We start from the raw sequence: 21,657 nt of genomic DNA, 5'->3' as shown, positions 1-21,657 counted from the left end.
CCAACATTTTGCTACTCCTGAATCTGAGAGACAGAGAACTTTATTGTACCTAAATGAACTCCATATCCTGGAAGTTCCTTTTTATGTGGTTGTTGAAGAAGGCGTTTTTAGGGGTGATGACGGTTGATATGGCACTTTGGCAAGCCATGATACCCAGATACCTGGTCAAATATTATTCTGGATGTGTCTGTGGAGGTGTTTTGGATGAGATTAAAATGTAAAGAATGGACTTGGAGTAAAGCAAACTGTCCTCTGTCCTCCAGAATATGGGTGGGCCTTGTCTAGTCAGCTGAAGGCCCGGACAGAGCAAAATATTATCTCCTCAAAGCAAGAAAGAATTCTGTCAGCAGACTGCCTTTGCGCCTGGACAGCAACACTGGCTCTTTTCTGGGTCTCCAGCTTGCTGGCTCACCCTGCAGATGTCAGACATCCATCCCCATGAGCCAATTCCTTAAAACTCTCTCTCTCTCTCTCCCACTCCCTCTCCCTCCCTTCCTCATGAATACACATCATGTTGGTTCAGTTTCTCTGGAGAACCCTAATACAAGTGCACTATATCCAGGTACCTCTCTAAGTTAAGGGATAAGCTCAACTCCAAACAAACGAAAAGACCAGTATCAGAAACACACATCCATACATCATATAGTTATACTCAGGCAGTCAAAAGAATGAATGGATTTAATGAGATGGCCGAGGCACATTTTAGCAATGTAATTCTCTAGCCACGTAACTACCATGATTACTTCTGACTAAAAAGAGGAAAATCTCCTCCCCTAACATTAGTAAAAGATTCAGTTCATTAGATTTTTCTCTTTGAAGGACAAGTGACAATTTTCTACCATGTTCTTTGAGATCTGTTAAAGTATCTCAGTCTTGGGGCACCTGGGTGGCTCAGTCAGTTAAGCATCCAACTCTTGGTTTCGGATCAGGTCAGGCTCCTGAGTTTGAACCCCGCCTTGGGCTCTGTGAGGACAGTGTGCAGAGGCTGCTTGAGATTCACTCTCTCCCCTCTCTCTCTGCTCCTACTCCACTCATTCTCATTCTCTCTCCCTCTCTCTCTCTCTCTCTCTCTCTCTCTCACACACACACACACACACACACACACTAAATAAACTTAAAAAAACAAAAAAACAAAGTAGCTCAGTCTCTAACCCAGTGGGCAAAGCACAGCAGAATAAAGACCTGGCAAAGTCTGACACAAGGTTGTATGTCCACTGCTCTTTCAAGTACCCGTTCATTTGCAGCCTACATTATGACAGATGGAGAAATTTTAATTAAACGACGTACACAGAATACCCCAAACAAGCTTGGCTCCTTGCAGGTGGCCAATAAATACCAATTCTGACACCATATCATGCAAATAAGAATGCGACCTCTCTGCCAGCAAGGGACTGTTCATTTTTCTCTCAGAAACCTAATTCTGTGGCAAATCTGACCTTAAAGACAAAGGTAACTTAAATTGATGCACTCCAGCTTATTTCCAGCACACCCAGCATTCAGTGACCTTAACAACAGTATTTTCGCAGGGTGATGAGACCATCCAGCTCCTCTGGAGATACTAAACGTTCTTCCTCACCCATCACCGGCAAAACATTTTAAAACAAAGAATATTTTTAGAGAAAATACAGGGAGGGAAATGTACAGGAATATACGAGCCATTCTTGGAATTTCGATGCTGGCCAATACTCTGTCTTTAAAAATATCACCAAATAATTGTAAGCTTGGTTATATACAAGTTATGAGTTCTTAAGGCACATAAGTTCACGTATAGCAAGGTGTAGAACTTTAGGAATTGTGTTCACGAAACAAACGTGGGAGTGAAAAAAATGAGAAATCTATTTGAAATTTTAAACCAGCGCTACTGCTTGCCAAAAAAAACAGTTTTAAGTCTCTGCTAAGATGTAGCCAGGGAAACCCTGTAATGAGAGATGGCTTTTTGTAGTTTTTAACCAGCCGAACCTAAGATAAATGTCGATGATTATACATTGAAAGGATGTCCATCTTGAAGCTTTCCAGTTGACGCTATGTTAAGGAAAAACAAACAAAGACAGTGCATTCATTATCTTCTTCTATTTTTGTACTAGACACAGACACTCTGCACAAGAGCAGAATAGTCTCCACTCAGAAGAATCAGTGTTTGTCTTTTAGCACCTAACACACATCCTGGAAGCTGCTGGCACACAACCCTTGATGAGGTACTCATAAGGACCCATCATTCACAAAGTTTCAGATGCCTTATGTAACGGCTGGATTCTCTAGCAGCCTGGAAATCATTGACAACATTCATCTGCCTTCTGTGGCACCTGCAGACATGAAAAAAATCGAGGGAGATGAAAAACATTTCCACTACATGAACATGCAGCTGGTGTCATTGCCGGGGACGTCGTAACTAATGTATGGACAAAACGCCAAGGGTCCAACCAGGTTGCCTGTATTTTCCAGTTGTATAAACTCAGTCACTTTTTTGAAAAAAGTTCAATTAATCTGGCACAGTTTCATGGGGTGTCACAGAAAACAGGTAAAGCTATGCGGCATAAGAGGATTCAAGTCATAAGTGTAAAAGTTCCATGTTTTATGTCTTGTTGTTGTTGTTGTTGTTGTTTTCATTAAGACTTTTTTCAGGCTCACAACAAAATTGAGGAGGAAGGTACAGAGATTTCCCTGGTACCCTTTGCCCCAACACATGCGGAGCCTCCCCCATTCTCAATACCCCCCATCAGAATGGTCCATTTATTACAACCAGTGACCCCCCGTTGACTTGTCACACTCACCCCAAATCCATAGTTTACATTACAGGCCACTCTTGGTGTTGTGTATGCTATGGGTTTGGAGAAATGTATAACGGCATGTACCCATCACACGACATCATACAGAGTATTTTCACTGCCTTAAAATCCTCTGTGCTCATTCCTTCCTTCTCTTCACCCAAACCCTGGCAACCACCGATCTTACTGTTTCCATAGTTTTGCCTTTTCCAAGGTGTCATATCGTTGGAATTCTACAGTATGCAGCCTTCTCAGATTGGCTTCTTCCACTTAGTAAGATGCATTTAAGCTTCCTCCATATCTTTTCATGGCTTGATAGCTCATTTCCTTTTAGTGCTGAATAATATTCCATTGTCTGAATGCACCACCTGTTGTTTATCCATTCACCTACTGAAGGGCATCTAGGTTGCTTCTAAGTTTTGGCAATTATGAATAAAGTTACTATAAACATCTACGTGCAGGTTTTTGTGTATACTTAAGTTTTTAACTCCTTTGGGTAAGTACTGAAAATTGCAAATGCTGGAGTATATGGTACGAGTATGTTTAGTTTTGTAAGAAACTGCTAAACTGTCTTCTGAAGTGGCTTACTATTTTGCATTCCCACCAGCAATGTATGAGAGTATTCCCTCTGCTTCTGTTTTCTGAAAGAAATTGTAGAGAATTTGTATCATTTCTTCTTTAAATGTTAGGTAGAACTCACCAGTGAACCCATCTGGACATGATGCTTTCTGTTTTTGGAAGGTTATTAATTGATTAAATTTCTTTAATAGACACCATCTATTCAGATTGTCTATTTCTTTTTGCATAGTTTTGGTAAACTGTATCTTCCACGGAATTGGTCCACTTCATCTTCATCCATCATTGGTTTTATTTTATTTTTGTACCTCTACTGGAAAAGTTGAAGACACCATATATTCATATAACATCCCTTTTCTTTTTTTTTTTTTAATTTTTTTTTAACGTTTATTTATTTTTGAGACAGAGAGAGACAGAGCATGAACGGGGGAGGGGCAGAGAGAGAGGGAGACACAGAATCGGAAGCAGGCTCCAGGCTCTGAGCCATCAGCCCAGAGCCTGACGCGGGGCTCGAACTCACGGACCGCGAGATCGTGACCTGAGCTGAAGTCGGCCGCTTAACCGACTGAGCCACCCAGGCGCCCCCCCCTTTTCTTAAATAAATGGTAGCATACATGTTTTTCTCCACTTTTTTTCCCACTATATAACATATTCTGGAAATCATTTCACAATAGTATATGGAAATAAACCTCATTCCTTTAGATAGAAGCAATTATTTTAGGAAAATTATTCAATGACATCCTTTTCTGAATAGCATTTGGGGGATGATACTGTGTAATTCCATTATTTGTTACATATTTTTCTGGATCTTTAGTTTTCTTAAGTGAGTCATTATAGTTACATCAAATCCATTAACTCTTAAAGGGTCAGGGTAAATTTCATGGTCCTTAGGAGGCCTCTCATAACCATCAGTGTCACAGGGCAGAATTCATCATCTCAATCTTCTATTTTTACCTATGATATCTAACTGTCTTATCAATAGTCCAAAAATCTGCTCATGTGTTTCTCTCTAATCTTCTCCATGAGATAATAAGGAACATATTTATATAGACTCCCAGTGCATATATCACATCGATTCTCAAAGTAGCTATGAAAACTAATTTGAAAACTGAATTATGATTAGACTAAAAAACAAGCCAAAGTTTTTGGTGAGATTTTTGAAAATAAAGCGTTGCAGTTTGGGTTGCCTGGTAAGTTTAAGAAAATGTAGGGAATATTCAGCAAAAGGATAATTGCTGCGGAGTTTGGGGTTGCTCATACTCTATTTGAGAGGCACGAAGAAGGACAGAGAAAAAGAATGAACCATGAATTCAAAGAGAGGCAAATTTCTTGTCTCCCTTAAGCTTAGTAAGCTACCTTGTTTTTATAGAACAACATTTCCAGCACACCCTGATCCCAGTTGAAAGGTCCACTAGTCAACAGCTATAAAAGATTTTGCTTTAGCAAGTCCCAAGAGAGAACTGTAGATCCTTTCCCTGAGCGCCTAAAACATTTTTTATCTATACTGCTTAATGGGGCACTAAGTCATAAAATTTCTGGCATCTTCCCTGTTTCATGTGCACATGTCCCCTCTCTTCAATGTGATTGTTCCTTATTTTATAGTTCTATACCTATCAGAGGTCTAAGCACAGTGTTGAAAACATTGTGTGAGCTCTATAAACACTTGCTGAACTACACTGAAATGAATAATATCCTTTGAAGACCCTATCTTCTAAGGAAGAAACAATTCGGTCTTTCTAAAATGCTTTTTGAAAAGCTGGATGAAACATTTTTCTTAGATTTTACCTTCTCCTTCCTAAGAACTTACTAGTCTCCTGACTCCAAATGTATATTTGAAGGTATTTCTCATTTTTTCTCATTAAAATGCCTATATTCTTTTTTTATTGATTTACAATCTTTCAATATAATTTATTGTCAAATTGGCTTACATACAACACCCAGTGCTCATCCCATCAAGTGCCCTCCTCAATGCCCATCACCCATTTTCCCCTCTCCCCCACCCCCCTTCCACCCTCAGTTTGTTCTCTGTGTTTAAAAGTCTCTTGTGGTTTGCCTCCCTCCCTGTCTGTTTGTAACCATTTTTTCCCCTTCCCTTCCCCTAAGGCCTTCTTTTAAGTTTCTCAAGATCCACAGAGGCATGAAAACATATGATATCTGTCCTTCTCTGACTGACTTTCTTCACTCAGCATTAATACCTTCCAGTTCCATCCATGTTGCTGCAAATGTAAAATGCCTATATTCTTAATGTCTAATACTTTCTATTGAATATCATGATTAAGCAGTCTATTTGAAATTCAAAAATTAGATTCCCTTACTGATGATAGGTTGGTTTCATCTAAATTAGGACATACTAAAAAAGTCCCAGCTGTTGTTTAATACTGTCAGAGAAGAAAACATAATAAACATTATTCCAAGGCTATTCTACCTTTATTATTTAGAAGTTCTTTCTTAAATATTACTTTAATTTCTTTTATTACAGTCTAGGATATTTATTCTCTTCTCATAGAAGATGGAGTATATAGACTTCATGTTTCTGAGTAATATCTTTTTGCCCAGCTGGTTATTGAGCCTTTATACATTTTAAATTTTTATACAGAATTTTTAGCTCTTCATTGATGACTATCCAAAAACCAATCTTATAAATAGGAAATAAATAAATCTATAGATCTAGATAGACAGATAGATGTATATATGTGTACAAATATGTGTGTACATATACACACACATAAACACACATAGTTTGAGCTTAGAGATGTAGAGAATTGGAAGGAATGGGGTCATTCTCACCTTTACAACAGAAAAAAAAACTGGGTAAGCTGTAAATTATTGACCTTTTCAGAGAACTAGGTTCCAGGGTAGAAAACTAACCTAAAATTAGAGAGAGAGGTGGGGGGATTGCAGGGAGACACAGGACCCAAATATTTGCTTATCTGGGGCAGATGCCAACAAATCTCATATAAGTCAATACAATAATTCACCTAGAAATTTTCAACAAATTGCCAAGGGCTAGGTGTGAACTATCACAAAAGTTTGAACCTACTTACAGACTATTCCTCTAGCAACCCCACCAGGCATTTACAGGAAAGATTAGGTAGAATTTTAAGAAAGAATCCCTCCTGGTATGGCTAGAAGGGGAAACAGCAGTCACTGCTGAAACTCTGCCCAGACCTATTTTTCCTATCTCTCCTTTGGAACAGAAAATATAATCTGCAGAAGGAAAAGGAACAAAAACAGTCACCTGAGGACACGGGTGGAAACCCACTGCAGCTTGGGCCAAGAAACATGAAGTAAACAAACCTCTGGCCCTGGGGGAGGAGGAGGAATATGCAATAGACGCACTACATCTGGAGAAGAGTGGGAACACTTGTGAAGGTCATAACCCCAGACCCATGTTCATAATGCCCAGCCAAGACTGAGGCTTAATCAGAATATCAGAGAACATACATACCTCTCTCCCACCCTCTCATCACCACATTAACAAATGTAACATTTGGGAAAGAAACATTGAGAAAAACTCTCTGACAAATTAGGGTACATCCTAAACACAGGTGTTATTAAAGGAATATGAAGACTATAATACACTAAGTATAACCGTAGCAACAAAAGTCTTTAATCTCAGCCCAACTATTGATTACATTAGCACATACTCTTACACTAAATGCTGAATGTAGGAAGGTATGCTTATCTCTAAGCATGAACAATACTGGCCCCAGCATCTTCTATTCTATACAACATATGTAGCTTCCAACAAAAAAATTACAAGGCATGTAAAATGACAGGAAAACCACAATCCGAAAAGACTAAGCAATAATCAAAACCAGACCCAGATATGACACAGACATTGAAACTATCAGACAAATAATTTAATGTAATTATGATAAATATATTAAGTCTCTAATAGAAGATGCAGACAATATACAAGATTAGATAGAACAATTAGAAACTATAAGAAAGAGCTAAAGCAAATTCTAGAAATCAAAAACATAGTTATAGACATGAAAACAAAGTTTTTTGACAGTTTCATCAGTAGATTCAACATGGCATAGGAAAGAATCAATGAATTTTTAGATAAGGTGATATAAACACAAAGAAAAAAATGGGAAAAAAATAGGACAGAGAACCCAACAGCTGTAGGACAATATCAAACTAACAGTCTTACAGTTTAACAATTGGAATCCCAGAAGGAGAAGAAGCAGAACAGGGCCTGAGAAATATTTGAAATAGGTAATAGTCAAAACTTTTCAAAACTAGATATAGAAACCAAACCATAGATCCAAAAAGCTCACCAGGGAGGATAAATACTAACACACACACACACACACACACACACACACACACACCACCACCACCACCACCACCACCAGCAGCAGGCACATTATATTCAAAGTGATGTAAACCAAAACAGACAAAATCTTGAAGGCAGTCAGAGAAAAAAAAGACACTTGAACAGCAGAAAGGATAAGAATTACAGCAGACTTCTTGTCATAATATACACAAGCAAATAAGCAATGGAGTACTAAAGAGGTACTAAAAGTACTTAAAGAAAAAACCCTGGTAATGAAGAATTTTATACCCAGTGAAAACATCATTTTAAAATGAAGGAGAAACAAAGACTTTTTCAGAGGAACAAAAACTGAGGGAATTCTTTGTTTAATAAGCCTACATAGCAGGCAGTGTTGAAGGGAATTCTTCAGATTATGAAAAGCCAGAAGCTTTGATCTACACAGAGAAATAATGTCAGAAAAGAATGAAGGTAAAATAAAAAGTTCTTTTTTCTCATTTTCATTCTCTAAAAAGTAACTATTTATGTTTAAAGCGAAATCAGTAATTATATGTTGTATATTTATACGTATGTAAAAGTAAAATCTATGATAGTAATGGTACAAGAAACAGGAGGTAGAAATTAGGACAATTCTGTTATAAGATCCTTACTTTCTACGTGAAGTGGTATATTATTTGAAGGGAGACTCAGGTTATTTTAAAATGGATATTTGTAAACCATGGGACAACTGCTAAGTTGATAAAAGAAAGACAGAAAAATAAAAAATGGAAGTATAAATAATATCTGCTACACTATGTTAACTTAGATTAAAAAAAAGAAGTATAAATAATATCAATAGAGGAGTTAAAACTGATTTACTTTCAAAGTTCAATTAAATCCAGAGAAGGCAGAAGAAGGAAAGAAGGAAGGAAGGAAGGAAGGAAGGAAGGAAGGAAGGAAGGAAGGAAGGAAGGGAGTGTAAGAAATAGAAGACAATTGGCAAAATGGCATATTTTATTCCAATTACAGAAATTATCCTTTAAATATAAATGGTCTAAACATAGCTAAATGACAGAGATTATCAGAGAGAGTAAAAAAGCAAGACTTGACTATATACTGTTTATAAGAAACCCACTTTATTTTTTAAAGTTTATTTATATTGAGAGAGAGAGAGAGAGAACGTGTGCACAAGTAGGGGAGGGGCAGAAAGAAAGAGGGAGAGAGAGAACCCCAAGCAGGCTCCAGACTCAGCACACAGCCCAATGTGGGGCTCGATCTTACTAACACAAGATCATGATCTGAGCCAACATTAAGAATCAGACGCTTAACCAGCTGAGCCACCCAGGTGCCCCAAAACCCACTTTAATTATAAATATGTAGATATATTACAAATATCTGTAAATTTTAAAGAGAAACTAAACATTTTTGGCATGGTATTTGGGAACGAATGTCTCCATTAATGTTTTTGAATGAATTTGTTTCAGATAGTGAGAGATTTATTTTTTTTAATGTTTATTTATTTTTGAGACAGAGACAGACAGAGCATGAACAGGGGAAGGTCAGAGAGAGAGGGAGGCACAGAATCCGAAGCAGGCTCCAGGCTCTGAGCTGTCAGCACAGAGCCCGATGCAGGGCTCAAACTCATGAACCGTGAGATCATGACCTGAGCCAAAGTTGGACGCTTAACCGACTGAGCCACCCAGAAGCCCAGATTTATTTCTTTTTTAATTAAAATTAAAAGTTATCAAATTTACATAGCATTAAAATTAATCACTTCATAGCTTCCTATCATTTTATTTTTATATAACAGTAGCAAATAATATCACCAAGGTCTTGCTGAATTCCATCATAAAAAAAAACTTTTCTAATCAACTAGCATAATCTCAAAATGTGCAAAGGCATTTATTTTAATAAACTTATTATTATAGATTTTGCTAATGTAGGGAGAATCAAGCCCAAAAAATACTGAATAAAATAACTGTATGGAAAATATTAATCATTTTTGCTACCATAGGTCTTTAAAAAAAAGAGATATACAAAATATTGTAAAGCTAAGATTGTGTATGTTAAAAGACCATGGGGATAAAAATAGAAACTACTATATAGATATCTAAGTATATGTGATATTGTGAAGCCAGGAGAAGAACAACCTTATAACTTACTTTTACTCCCTTAAATGACAACCAAAAAGATGAAGAATGTTTCCTGTATATATGTTGGTAATTAAAATATTCAAGAAACAAATCACTTCATATTCATGCAACTCAACATACAGTAAGAATTTTAATACCCCCAAAATAAATCATGTCAGCATGATGATCTTTTTCCTCTGTTGTCTTATGCCTGAAAATCACTTGAGCTATAAACTCAATTTACTAATTGGCCTAATCTGCATGATACAATTTGTGACTGTTTCAATAATAAAATTTCAGGGAACAAAACAACGGAATATTACTCAGCCATAAAATGAATTACAACTTGCCATTTGCAACAACATGGATGGATCTAGAAGGCATAATGTTAAGTGAAATAAATTAGTCAGAGAAATACAAATACTATATGATTTCATTCATATGTGAAACTTAAGAAACAACAACAAAAAAATATGAACCAAGGAAAAAAAGACAAAAAACCAGACCCTGAAATACAGAGGATAATCTGGTGGTTACCAGAGGAAATGTTGGCTGGGGGATGGCTGAAATGGGTGAAGGAAATTAAGAGTACACTTACCATGACGAGCACTGAGTAATGTATAGAACTGTTGAATCATACTGTATACCTAAAAGTAATATAACACTGTATATTAATTATACTTGCATTTTTTTGAGAAAGATTGCATGAACACGAGTGGGGGAGGGGCAGAGGGAGAGGGAGGGAGAGCATCTTAACCAGGCTCCACACTCAGCACGGAGCTGGACATGGGGCTCAAACCCACGACCACAAGATCATGACCTGAGCCAAAATCAAGAGCCGGACACTCAACTGACTGAGCCACCAGGCACCCCCGTAACTGCAGTTTTAAAAAAGAAATAATTTTTTTTTTCAAAATTCCAGGGAACAAACGGGTAACAGAGCCAACAGTATTAAAGAAATGCAATGACTTCAGTTTCCTTTAAAAAAAAAAAAAAATCGGGGCGCCTGGGTGGCTCAGTCGGTTAAGCGTCCGACTTCGGCTCAGGTCACGATCTCACGTGAGTCTGTGAGTTCGAGCCCCGCGTGGGGCTCTGGGCTGATGGCTCGGAGCCTGGAGCCTGCTTCCGGTTCTGTGTCTCCCTCTCTCTCTGCCCCTCCCCCGTTCATGCTCTGTCTCTCTGTCTCAAAAATAAATAAACGTTAAAAAAAAAAATCACCATAACACAGAATCGTATAATAAAAACCACAAGATTTATGGGGAGAAAAGAAGTTGGGAACCAACAACCAAAAACTTTGTCAGTGACATAAAAAAAAGGATAGACACCTCACGAAAATGGTAGGAAGTTTTACAAATGCTGATGGTTAAGAAATTCATAAATATTGCAATATATGTAGCACCAAACATCAGGCTTACTTGCGGAGGAGACGGTAGAAAGAACTGCAGCTTGGGAGTTTTTGTCAAGTAACATAGTAGGATTATCAGAAATTGGAAGACAATTTTTAACACCAGATGTGGAGAGATGTGACTTACACCACACACAGTGAGGTGAGAAAGCTGGTAGATGTTTAAAGTGTATATGTGCAGTTTTCATAGTCCTTTTGTGGCCTGGTTCGGCTGGGTAGAATTTACCGCATGCACCTAGTGTTTCTTGTGGATGAAATGTGCATAATAACCAAAGGTGAAATTCCAATTAGAATCAAATTTTTCCTTAATATATCAATCATGTTGGCACAACTTCACGTTTTCAAAACAAGTGTTAGAACTAAACTGCTTCTACTTCATTTCTATCTTTTTTTAAAGTTTATTTATATATCTTGAGAGAGAGAGAGCATGTGCAAGTGGGAGAGAGGCAGAGAGGGAGGGAGAGAGGGACAGAGGGAGAGAGAATCCCAAGCAGGCTCTATGCCATCAGTGCGGAGCCTGCTGTGGGGCTTGAATTCATGAACCGTGAGATCATGACCTGGGCCCAAGTTGAATGGTTAACCGACTGAGCCACCCAGGTGCCCCTACTTTATTTCTATCTTAGTATTTGTTATTTTATTTCTTATTTATTTATTTATTTAATTTTTTTTAATGTTTATTTATTTTTGAGAGAGAGACAGACAGAGTGTGAGCAGGGGAGTGGCAGAGAGAGAGGGCGACAGAATCTGAAGCAGGCTCCAGGCTCCGAGCTGTCAGCACAGAGCCTGACGCGGGGCTCAAACCCACGAACAGCGAGACCGTGACCTGAGCAGAAGTCAGATGTTCAACCCACTGAGCCACCCAGGTGCCCATGTTACTATATGCATTTCTAATCCTCGTTTCTAGTATCAAAGACCATAATGTAGTGTCCTCCTTAACACAACCAATGCCTCCAACTGTATCCTTGCTAACAGATAGATAGATCCCTTCGTCTTTTAAGAGCTCTGACTCTCACACGCCATTGTTCCTCTGCAATCTTATATGCAAAGATGCCTCTCTCTTGTCATCTTCTTCCAGTTCAAAACTGGACAATTCTGCTTTTTAAGAGTCCCATTCTCTATCCTGTTGTGACTTCTATCAAACCACCCATTGTTCTTCATCTAAGAGACTCAAAAGGAAAGTGGCTCTTTATCTAGAGCCACCATTTCTCTTCACACCATGAGAGACTCTTTTCACTCCCTGTAATCTTTCTCAGTACCATCAGTAAAACAGCTCTCCTCCAAAACACTCCTCCTTGTTCGCAAATTCATCATCTTCTTTCCGTTTTCACTCTCCCTTCCTCGGAAACATCTGTTGATCACTGTTTTAGTTTTCTAGGGCTGCCGCAGCAAAGTACCACAAACTGAGTGGCTTAAAACACCAGAAATGTCTTAGTGCACCTTATGGAGGCTAGGGTCTGAAATCAAGGCTTTGACAAGGTCATGCTCTCTCTGAGACTCTAAACAGAGTATTTCCTTGCCTCTCTATATTCTGGTAGTGGCCATTGGCCCTTGGCATCCTATGACTTAGAGCTGTACCATTCCACTCTTTGCTTCTGTCATCACAGGGTGTTCTCCCTGTGTCTCTCTGTTCCTCTCTTTTTAAGACACCAGTCGTATTGCATCAAAGGTGAGCCCTTCACCTCTTGATAATTTATATCTTAGTTATATCTGCAAAGACCCTATTTCCAAATAAGGTTACATTCACGGGTACCAAGTCTTAGGATTTCAATATCTTTGGCGGGGCAGGGGATGGGGGGAGACGCTCGTAACAGTCACCTATTCTTTCCTGAAACCCTTTTGTCCATTTCTTTCCAAATACAATAAAAATATTTCAAAATTTCTGAGTGTTTTCTATGTGCCCTCCTTTGTGCTGAACATCTTATACCAATTTTATGTACCTCATATAATCCTCACAAGTCTCTTAGACAGGTGCGATTATTTTTGCTCATTTTATAGACCATAAAATTTTAAATGACTTCCTACAGATAAGGTGGTCAATAAGCTAGAATTTGAATCTAGGAGATCTGATCCTAGCACCAACCCCTATCATGACACTACCCAGCCACCTGCCCAATAATTCCTTAACCAGCAACCCGGGATAACAAGTAGGGGAGAGGGATAATTAGGACTTCATTGACGATCCTAGAAAACATGTCTTAAATAGAGTGATGGGTGAAAATCCCAAACCACAGGAGAGAATGGGGAGAGAAAGAGGTGAAGCTACAAGGATAAATCAGTATTTTATAAGGTGTGCAAAGAAGAGGAGAAACGTCAGTAATTTAAGAGCAGATTAAAGGTTATTTTTATAATAGGGAAGATGTAAGCACATTGATAGATTGAAGGCAAAGATTAAGTAGAGTCATTCTGAAGATGCAAGGAAGAATAAGGATGGCTGATGGAATACAATCACGAAAAATGGAAGAGGCTGTGATCAAGACCACAGATGTGTTGGTCTTTGCGAAGAAGAGAATTTCACCAGGTCAAGAGAGAGGCATCAGAGAAAGGGATTTTCTTTCATGTGTCCAGGTTTACTAAATAGCTGACATCTAGCTCGGAGTAGACATTAGCTAACGCCCTTTTAGTTTTCATCCACAAAGGTTTTTGGCTTCTAAGGAATAGGCCACACCATATTCTTTTGGTAATCCTCCAATTACTATGTAATGTTTACTATCTGAGGTCAATAGTCTTTTTGTTTTAACATTTAGCCTTTTCTGAGAAAATCTGGTCCTTCTGAAAAGTGGTTATCTGCTTTCTGTAGATTATTCTGTATTGGGGTTTTGGTTTCTGTACTTTATTTAAGCAAAGCAACTCCACTGGCCTTTTTGGATAAGAATGATAAGAATTCGTATGTGAAAACTTGGTGCTCCAAACGTAGACATCATTAGAAAATACTTTCAACTATTTGACAGAGGAAAAAGATCAAGTTAAATTGTCTTTAGGACCTGTCGTCTACAGGAAAGCCAATTATGTCAGCACCAAACTCCAGATTTTAAGTAGAAAGAAAGAAAGAAAGAAAGAAAGAAAGAAAGAAAGAGGGAGGGAGGAAGGCAAGAAGGCAGGAAGGCAGAAAGGAAGGAAGGAAGGAAGAAAGGAAGGAAGGAAGGAAGGAAGGTAGGAAGGAAGGAAGAAAGGCTCTTTCCATGATTTGGCATGTTTGGCTACAAACATTGGGGTACAAGTGTCCCTAAGCATCAGCACTCCTGGATCCCTTGGGTAAATTCCTAGCAGTGCTATTGCTGGGTCATAGGGTAGATCTATTTTTAATTTTTTGAGGAACCTCCACACTGTTTTCCAGAGCGGCTGCACCAATTTGCATTCCCACCAACAGTGCAAGAGGGTTCCCGTGTCTCCACCTCCTCACCAGCACCTATGGTCTCCTGATTTGTTCATTTTAGTCACTCTGACTGGCGTGAGGTGGTATCTCAGTATCATACAGAGAAAGACGGATACCATATGTTTTCACTCTTATGTGGATCCTGAGAAACTTAACAGAAGACCATGGGGGAGGGGAAGAAAAAAAAAAAGAGAGGGACGGAACCAAACCATAAGAGACTCTTAAAAACTGAAAATAAACTGAGGGCTGATGGGGGGGTGGGAGGGCAGGGTGGGTGGGTGATGGGCATTGAGGAGGGCACCTGTTGGGATGAGCCCTGGGTGTTGTATGGAAACTAATTTGACAATACATTTCATATTAAAAATAAAAAATAAAAAATAAAAAATAAAAGAAAAAGAAAGAGAAAAAAAATTAAAAAAGGAAGGAAGGAAGGAAGGAAGGAAGGAAGGAAGGAAGAAGGTAGACAGGGAGGGAGGATGAATGGACAAGAGGAGGAGAGAAAAGAATAGAAAATTACAAAGAAGTAAGTCATACCCAGTTGTGCCAAAATCAAAATGACATGCTAGCATCCATTTAGCTAATGCCTAATAATTTGTAGCTCCACATGAATATCTAACCTTTCAACACTGAAAAGGCCCAAGATAAACATCCCTCCTATTCCTTACATAGTCACTGCCTTACTCTAGCCGAGCCAACCTAGTCTTGGCTCCCTCTCCTTCTTCCTCCTACTCCAGCCTCCAGACACGTTTCTACGCAGACCCTCCCATGCCGGCAATAGCCACCTACCAACCATCTGCCGAGCTGCCTTCCTGCCCTCATTCATCTGAAAATTTTTCTTAAATCTCACCCCATCAGGAAAACAACCTCAATTTATAGGCAGGAACATAGAGTCTGCCTTAGGAGTATAAAGTCAAGTGTTTCTATAAATCATTTTAATTTTTAACTCTTTAAATATGCACAATAACATTCTGAGGTATTATTGTACCCATTTTACAAAGGAGGAAATTAAAGCTTAGAAATGATGAGTGGTGTATCCATATTTCCTTAGACAGTAAAGGTCAGAGTTGGAGCTCAAATATAAGTCTTCTAATTCCTGCTGATATAAATTGTTCTCAAAAGGCAAAAATGCATGATGCATTCTATTCGAGGAACATAAGGGATATTCAAATAATTGTGTAAGTGCCCTATGAGCTCATAATAAACATTAATTCTATTCATCTACAAAATTAATTGACTTCATCCAACAGTAAACTAGAAGCAGGAAACCACTTTCTAGGAGCAAAGGGCTCAGCTACCAACCTTACCCAAGCAACACAGAATACTATTAGTGTTTCAACTTGCAAAAATGCAATAAGAAGCTCAGTTAAATCTCTAGGCAGGTTTATAAGTAAATAATAAACATATAAGATACATGGGACGCCTTTATGATGCCTCTAAGGTGCAAATGATCACAAGGGAAAATCAACGAGTGCCTCAAGAGAAAGCAGCAAATATTAAACAAATTTCAGCAAAGTTATTTTTATTAAATTTTCATGCTGTCAGAAGACATCCACAAGTATCTAGTCTATGTCAGTCAACAGGTAAGATTCAAGAATTAGCAACTAAATGAGGTCCAGTCCCTGTGGTCTAGAAATTCCTCTGTCTTCAAACTTCCTGCTATAACAGACTGTGCTCTGATTTTTGTTTTTGGTCATTTTTTGAGGATGGCTCATTTCCTTCAGGCTGGTTCTCTGTGACATTACAGGTGCTCCTACAGGGCTGACTCCATAGTCTATGGAAGGTAGCTACGAAAATTACTACAAAGCTTGACATCACTTTGCAAGCCCTTCTTTGATGCTCGAATCCTCTACTCTATGTAGCGCCTACCATTAAATTCTCCTTCAACACCTATGATTGGGTCAAGGAAACATTATAGCTGCCCCATGTTGCCAAACACAACATGAACCAGTTATACAACAAAAAGATTTTCACTGTTCTGACAATAATGAGATGGTCAAGGGGTGCCTGGTGGCTCAGTTGGTTGAGCATCCAGCTCTTGATTTCGGCTCAGGTCATGATCTCACAGTTCATGAGTTTAAGCCCCACTTTAGGCTCCGTGCTGAAAGTGTAAAAGGTCCTTGGGATTCTCTCTCTCTCGCTCTCTCGCTCTCTCTCTCTCCCCCTCCCTCTAAAAATAAATACATAAACTTAAAAAAATGAGATGGTCAATGTCTTAACACCGCTTGGCTGGTGGCTCTTAAGTTGCATGGATTTAGTCACATGACATTACAGGCTCAAAGTCACGTTTATATTGGGACAGATCCTACTTATCTTTAGCAGGTAATAAAAATCACAGCCACAAATAGATTATTTCATAGAGGAATAGAAATTTCAATGAAGTAGAACAAAATATGATAAAGATTTTTTTTAAAGGGACAGTGCAGGACTTCTGGAATGGTGTATTGAGGCCCTCCGCAAAAGCAATGGCAAAAATTATTGAAATCAAATTTTCAAAAACTCTGGAAATTAATCAAAGACTTTCAACAATCTGAAAAGCATTTGTTCAGTAAAAACTGTGGACCTTGTTAAGAACAGAGGGGTTTATGTATTGTAACTTGATCTACTTCCATTTTTCTCTCTCCCGCTCTACAATATCCTTAAAACCCAGCAAACTTGCAACCATGGTAGCTGTGAAAAACAACACGAAGGCAGTCTACATCCTGCTACAACACAGTCAAACTACTGAAAGCCAAAACAAAGAGAGAATCTTGAAAACCACAAAAGAAAACAACTCATCATGCACAAGGAATCCTCTATCAAATTACTAGCTGACTTCTCAGAAATCATGATGGCCAGAAAGCAGTAAGATGACATACTCAAAGAGCTGAGAGAAACAACAACAACAACAACAACAACTGTCGACAAGGAATTCTAGATGCAAATTAAGACATTCCCAGGTAAAGAAAAACTGAGAGAAGGCATCATTAGCAGAACTATCCTACAAGAAATACTAAAAGGAATGTGTCAGGCTGAATTGAAAGGACACCATAAGTAATTCAAATCCATACCATCAAAAAAGTTAATAAAAGCCCACAAAATGGAAGAAAGTATTTATGTCATATATGTGGTAAGAGCTTCATATCCAGACTATATAAAGAACTCTTAAACTCATTAGTAAGAAGACAAATAATCCAATTAAAATGAGCTAAGTATTTGAAAGGACATTTCTCCAATGGAGATATAGAAATGCCTAACAAGCACATGAAAAGATACTCAACATAATTAGTCATTAGGGAGATATATATCAAAACCACAACGAGATACCACTTCACATCCACTAGGATAGCTAGAATCAAAAGACAGACAATTAACAAATTTCTGTTGGAAGGTGGAAAAATAGGAACCCTCATACATTGCTGGTGAGAATGTAAAATTGGTTCAGCCACTCTGGAAAAGCTTATCACTTTCTTAAAATGTTAAACACTGAGTTTCCATATGATATTCTATTCCTAGGTACTCCTAGGAATTCTACTCTAGGTACCTACCCTAGAGAAATTTTCAGTTGATCCTGGAACAATGAGGGGTGAGGGTGCCAACCTCCCACACCGTGGAAAATCTGCATATAACTTTTGACTCTCTTAAAAGCTTAACTGCTAATAGCCTGCTGTTGACCAGAAGCCTTAACTCATACCGTAAATGGTCGATTAATATATAAGTTGTATGTCATACACATTATATACTGTATTCTCATAGTAGCGAAAAGAAAATGTTAAGAAAATCATAAAGACAAGGAAGTATATTTATAGTATTGTGCTGTAAAAAATCTACATATAAGTGCATCTGCACAGTTGAAACCAGTGTTGTTCAAGAGTCAAATGTACAGCATGTATCCATATAAAAATTTATACATGGATGTTCACAGAAGATTATTCATAATAATTATCCATATTAATAGCTAAAAGTAGAAACAATCCAAGTGTCTATTAGTCAATGGGTGAAAAAACAAAATGTTATATATTCATATAATAGAGTACTGCATAGATACTGGATAATACTGAATAATATATATAATACTGGATAATAATGGGTAGACACTCAATTCCTAAGGCTAGAGACTAGAGAGTTGCTGTTAATGGGTCTGGACTTTCTTTTGGGGGGAGGTGAAAATATTCTAAAATGAGAATGTGATGATAGCTGCATAACTCTATGAATATACTAAAATCATGAGTTGTATACATTAAATGGATGGATGTTATGGTATGTCAATTACATCTCAATAAGGGTATTTTAACAAAAAGGTAGGAAATGAAGGTAACTTGCACAGATCAACAGTCGCATACTGCAACTTGAAAAGAGGTATTAAAATTTTTTAACTAAAAGATATTAAGCACTGTGTATGGCAGAAATAAATACCATGATTTGGGGTGTGTAGTACTTATTTAATAACAAGTAAAATTTACCAATTGCTTACTATGTCTTGCCAGGCACTGTGTTATACAAATTAGACACTTTTACAAAGTGTCAGCACTTTGTCAGAATGGGTCAAGAGTAATCCCATCTCGAGGGGACTGGGCGGCTCAGTCCGTTAAGCATCTGACTCTTGATCTCGGCTCAGGTCATGATCTCACAGTTCGTGAGTTCAAGCCCCGTGTCGGGTTTTGCACTGACAATGCAGAGCCTGCTTCTCTCTCTTTCTCTCTCTGCCCCTACCCTGCACAAGCTCTCTCTCTCTCTCTCTCTCTCTCAAATAAATAAATAATCTTACAAAAAAAGAGTAATCCCATGTCTCAGAATTTGTCATAAGGAAATAAAAAGCTTTGGTTGGATAAAAAAAAAGAAACTAAGGCAAAAAATATATTCATTATGACATTATTTATAATAATAAAAACCTTGAAGCCATTTAAATGTCCAACAACAGCAACAACTATAGCATATGGCAAATTTCATATAGTCAATATTTCATAAAGATTATACTTCAGAAGACTGTGTAGTCCCTTGCACAAATAAGGGGCTACAGAATTACTTGCTACCATATTAAGAGTAAACATCTATTGAGTCCTTTAGGTACTGCTCTAAACACTTTTAAAAAGTTTTTTTAATGTTTATTTATTTTTGAGAAAGAGAGAGAGACAGAGCACGAGCGGGGACAGGAAGAGAGAGAGGGAGACACAGAATCAGAAGCAGGATGCAGGCTCCGAGCTGTCAACACAGTGCCTGACGTGGGGCTCAAACACACGAACCATGAGATCATGACCTGACCTGAAGTCGGACGCTTAACCAAATGAGCCACCCAGGTGCCCCCAAACACGTTACATATATGAATTCATTTTAAGCCTCATGATAACCCCTTGAGGTAAGAGTTATTGAGGCACACAGTAGTTGTCAAGGTCACCGTGTCAGTAAATGGTAAAGTCAACATTTGAATCTTGGCCATTTGCCTCCTCAGACCATGTCTTAGCCATGAGGCCGCACCTCCTTTTTATCATAGCATTATATTCCATGGATATGGATAAGGACTAGAAAAGATACTCAACAATGGAAATACTGCTTGATGATCGCATTAGGAATAAAGTATTCCACTCTAATTTTAAAAATTTTTTGAAGTTCATGTACTTTGTTACCTTTATAGTAAAAAAAAAAATGGTGAAGAAACAAAAAATCTTATATTCTTGTTATTACACCCATTTATCCCTCTACTCCTATTACCTCTTGGGATAAAAGATTTCATGTCTACCAAGAAAATGTAATGCAAATACAGAATCAAAACAAGAACGGTCTATTCCACCTTAGAGAATGTATATCATAATATATCTTAGCAGGCAAGTTGTAGCATATCAATTTTACCTTGAATATATCTGCACTGTTACAGTTAAATAGCTGGTATTCCCCAGATCCCAAAATAATAGGACCTGAACATGTCGCCTCCCCATGGACATGAAGGGATACTGTTGCTGTGGTACCAGCATTTTCAAGATCCCCAGTGACAACGGTCACCTTCCAATCTCCTTCTGCAAAGAAAAAAGGAAATGAGAAAAATTGTGGAAGAAAACCATATTAATATTAGGAAATGAGGAGTTCTACCTAATCTACTTAGTTATGAGATGAATAATTTGTGAAATCAAGAAGTATTACAGTAGTTGCTAATCATGGACTCCCTTTTGGAAACTAGCATGTGGAAAAGCCTTAGAAATAATAGAGCATTTTAATCGCAAAGCAAATAAGCAGTGAGCTTTGTAGGACAGCAGACATTTTAGGGGAAAACGTTAAACTGGAAACATTTAGTACCAGGTGCTTGGCTGGAAGATTCAGGAGTTTATCACCATCCAACCTTTGGGTGGTAATTGATGACAGACATATTGACAACCCAGCATTAAGGCAGTATCTGTACTAGGGAATAGCCTTGGCAAGCTGGGCTTGGCGATTCTAGCAGAATTGTGGTGAGGAGGCGGAAAACCTAAAAATAAAGCAAAAGGAGCTAAAGTTTTTTTTCAAGAAAAATTCCAACCCCTAAGGGTGGGAAGGAACCAACAAGGAAGGAGTAAAATATTGTACGTAGGGCCTAGCAGAATTGGGAGGGGGAAGTTGAAGAAAAGACAAATTTGAAGCAGAGGAACACCATGAGTCGTGTAAGCTGAACGGGTCATTGAGCTTTCTGCCAGGGCAATGCGGAAGCACAGGAAGGCTGAGACAAGCAGAGCACGACAGAAAATATCTTTTTAAAAGGTCTACCAATTGTTCTAGATAGATTTAGTTGGGAAAACAAATCGAGATAGTATTTATTTCATCATCCGGTGCGCTTTAGAAAACGACATCATCAACCCCAAAGCACTGAAACCCTCCCATGCGAGCTCAATACCACGTAGTCAAGCGAAACAGAGGACAGAGTCCTCCTGTCCCCTAGAACTCTACGTAGGGCACGCATCCCGACTCATCACAACCGATCCTGGATTGTAAGGCCAATTTAAAGGTGTCTTTATTGTTACTTTCAAAGCCTCCATAAGTACATCCCGCCTTGTGAGTATTTATTACATTTACAAAAGATGGTGAAGACCCACCACCATTCTGAATATCTGAGTTCTCAGGAAGTCCTCCACTCAGAGGTTATCTTCCCTTTTAATACATAACGCCACTCTCCCCGGCCACTAATCCATCCACAAAGATCACTG

General features: G+C 38.3%; 1 protein-coding gene across 1 annotated transcript in view; it reads right to left on the bottom strand.

The window, feature by feature from the left end:
• Nucleotides 1–21,657, bottom strand: part of LOC122210574 (lipoxygenase homology domain-containing protein 1-like) — a 124,201-nt gene that overhangs the window by 57,328 nt on the left and 45,216 nt on the right. Inside the window, exon 6 of the mRNA XM_042923348.1 lies at nt 20,336–20,499. Coding sequence (XP_042779282.1) covers nt 20,336–20,499 — 164 coding nt within the window. The remainder of the gene's footprint in view (nt 1–20,335; nt 20,500–21,657) is intronic.

The sequence above is a fragment of the Panthera leo genome, chromosome F2 (genome assembly GCF_018350215.1).
Source record: "Panthera leo isolate Ple1 chromosome F2, P.leo_Ple1_pat1.1, whole genome shotgun sequence".
NCBI lineage: Eukaryota > Metazoa > Chordata > Mammalia > Carnivora > Felidae > Panthera > Panthera leo.
This window is presented reverse-complemented; position numbering and strand designations above follow the sequence as displayed.